The sequence below is a fragment of the Montipora capricornis genome, chromosome 9 (assembly GCF_036669925.1).
Source record: "Montipora capricornis isolate CH-2021 chromosome 9, ASM3666992v2, whole genome shotgun sequence".
NCBI lineage: Eukaryota > Metazoa > Cnidaria > Anthozoa > Scleractinia > Acroporidae > Montipora > Montipora capricornis.
This window is the reverse complement of record NC_090891.1, coordinates 24,461,163-24,463,662: the sequence shown is the minus strand read 5'-3', so window position 1 is coordinate 24,463,662 and position 2,500 is coordinate 24,461,163. Positions and strand designations below refer to the sequence as shown.

Sequence of the window (2,500 nt, the reverse complement as noted above, 5' to 3'; positions counted from 1 at the left end):
AGTTCAATGACATTATCCTGGCTTTTTTTGGTCTAATTTGCTTTAAATTCATATAATTCTCAATGGGAGTGGATGATGCTTTTCTTGAGGCTGGAAAGAAGCCTGGTTTGGAAATATGGAGAATTGAGGTTTGAAATTATATTTTTTTGTTTACATTCACTGAACAGTAAATTTCGCTCCTTTCGGTTTGAGATGATTCTATTTGTCTTCCTGTTAAACATCGTACAGGAAAATTACTGGTAAATCCGCTTTAAATTGTCACTTGTCTGAGAAGAGGGGCAAAGGCTACGAAGCAAACAGTTTGCTTCAGAAATAATGGCATCCCTGAGAAATATAAATATCGTGAGTAATGACTTTTCCAGAACAAGCAATTTTGCAAAATTTAAGATGAAATGACTTTTCACAAACATTTGGTCATTTTTGTATGCTTTAATATCAGCACGATCTAACTGACCAGTTAAATGCATCTGGTTTTTACATTATTGGTGTGAAGGTCGCTTCTCGAAACTAAGAAGATAGCAGAATTGCGTCTTTGAAGAACAGAAGGTTGCAGGTTCCAGAAAATGACGCTTTGCCAAATTTAAGGCGGAGCGTTTCTTTTACATGCTCCGACTATATTTAGGGGACCGCAACTGCAACAAAGAACTCAACGGACAGTCAAACAGTTTCATTTCTAAGCTCTGTCATGAACAAGGACTGTTTTTAATTACATGTACCGCGAGACTTTTATCACCAGAAGTGTTAGGTAAGCTAAAAGTTACCTTTTCCGAACTTGCAAGCAAATTTCCTACTTTTCGAAAACGCTAGCTGACCCTTTTAACAGCCAAAAGCTGCAAACGCCTTCCAAAATCGTAGCGGGATACTCTTTTTCCTGTTGCGCATTTTTAAAGTGGTTTTTCGACTGTCACTGTTGAGGTAACGCACACGAGTTCCAACCAATTCGGAAGCAATAATTGCAATGATCTTTTCAAAGGCTCGTTTCATGTAGCGGCGATCTTATGGTACCAAATGAAACAACAACATCAATTATTGTGACGTAATATATTACCACGGCAACAAACGAGAAAACTAACAACGAAGTACCAAGGGACTGGGGAAATTGGTTCGTTATATCGAAAACCTAAATGTTCATTATATCGACGTATGTATATATTTTTATTAATGGTGTTACGTTACGCTGCCCAGCATTTTAGGATCTGAACGATTACTTATTCCTAGTGTTTCACTTGTTTTTAAAACACGGGAGACAAATTTCATTGGAAGTGGCTGGCAAACGGACAAACAAGTTCAGTGGACTGGAAATTCCGGCTACTGTTGTACCTTTTACCACAAGATGCCTTCAAAAATATAAAAAAGTCAATAGGACTAAAGGGGCTAGGTCACGCAATTTTAGGCAATTTCAGCACTGATCGAATGGTCATAGAATTGGCTAAAATATCAAAATAACTGTTCAAAACTGTAGAAGAACTCTAACAAAACACAGGGAAGCCAAGAAGGGACATGGATGGACAAAACTGGAGAGGATTGAAATGGATTGAATTTGGATAAATTTGAAAAACGTCGGCCCACCTTTTTTCAAATTTATATCAGTCTATATCAAAATGTCATTTACACAGCTGGAAAATCATTCTCAGTTGTTATGAGGCCGTGATTTTGCAAATGAAAGACTCTTGCTCTGCCAATTTGACGTTAAGAGCTCATAAATAACAAAATTAAAAAAAAATTACCTAAAATAGCGTGACCTAGCCCCTTAATAAGAGACAAAGAGGCCGGTAAGGCGGATCTGTAGATGTGTTGATAGTGTCAGTCTTTTCATTTATAATGAGCAAGTTACTGTAACTGTGAAGTTGTTCTATAGTTACAGGGTTAAAGGATTTTCATCCTTGCTGGTCTGTTTTGAACTTATCTTTTGTCACGTCTTGACTTTTCTTCGTTATATCACGGTATGTTTTACGCTTAGGCTTCTGGATTATGTTCGTGATAACGTGGATTTTTGTTACATGAAGGTTCGTTACATTGAGATTGTGTTTCATACATTTTACTGTATTAAACTTTGGCCGGGATGAAGAATATCGTTCGTTATACCGAGCACTTCGTTATATAGAGGTTCGTGAAATCGATGTTCCACTGAATTTTGTTTTTAAAAGCTTATATTTAAAAAAGAAACTTGGTGGCGCCCATTTTGTACTGCTGAAACGTAATTAACAGCCGGCCTAAGAGAAAACTCTCAACTAGATACTCCTTGAGCGTAAAGGGGTTGCCTGTGGTACATGTCACACAAAACAGAGGGCACTGAGTTGTGTGGTATTGAAGGCGCTGAAACTGGATTTTTCCAGAAGTAATGACGAAAAAAAAATCGAAAAAAAAAGAAATCGTCCTAGTAATCCCATAAATATACTCCTGGTAACTCCTGAAATAGAGGAAACAGGCTAGGGGATCGAGCTCGAATGCGGCATATTTCTCATCATCCCAAGAGCTGCTCAGTCTGGAAACGAAACGT

At 37.7% G+C, this 2,500-nt stretch overlaps 1 protein-coding gene across 1 annotated transcript in view; it reads left to right on the top strand.

Moving 5' to 3' along the window:
• Positions 1-2,500, top strand: part of LOC138016115 (gelsolin, cytoplasmic-like) — a 31,203-nt gene that overhangs the window by 14 nt on the left and 28,689 nt on the right. The window contains exon 1 of the mRNA XM_068863293.1: positions 1-128. This exon is cut by the window's left edge and continues 14 nt beyond it. Coding sequence (XP_068719394.1) covers positions 63-128 — 66 coding nt within the window. The 5' untranslated portion in view covers positions 1-62. The remainder of the gene's footprint in view (positions 129-2,500) is intronic.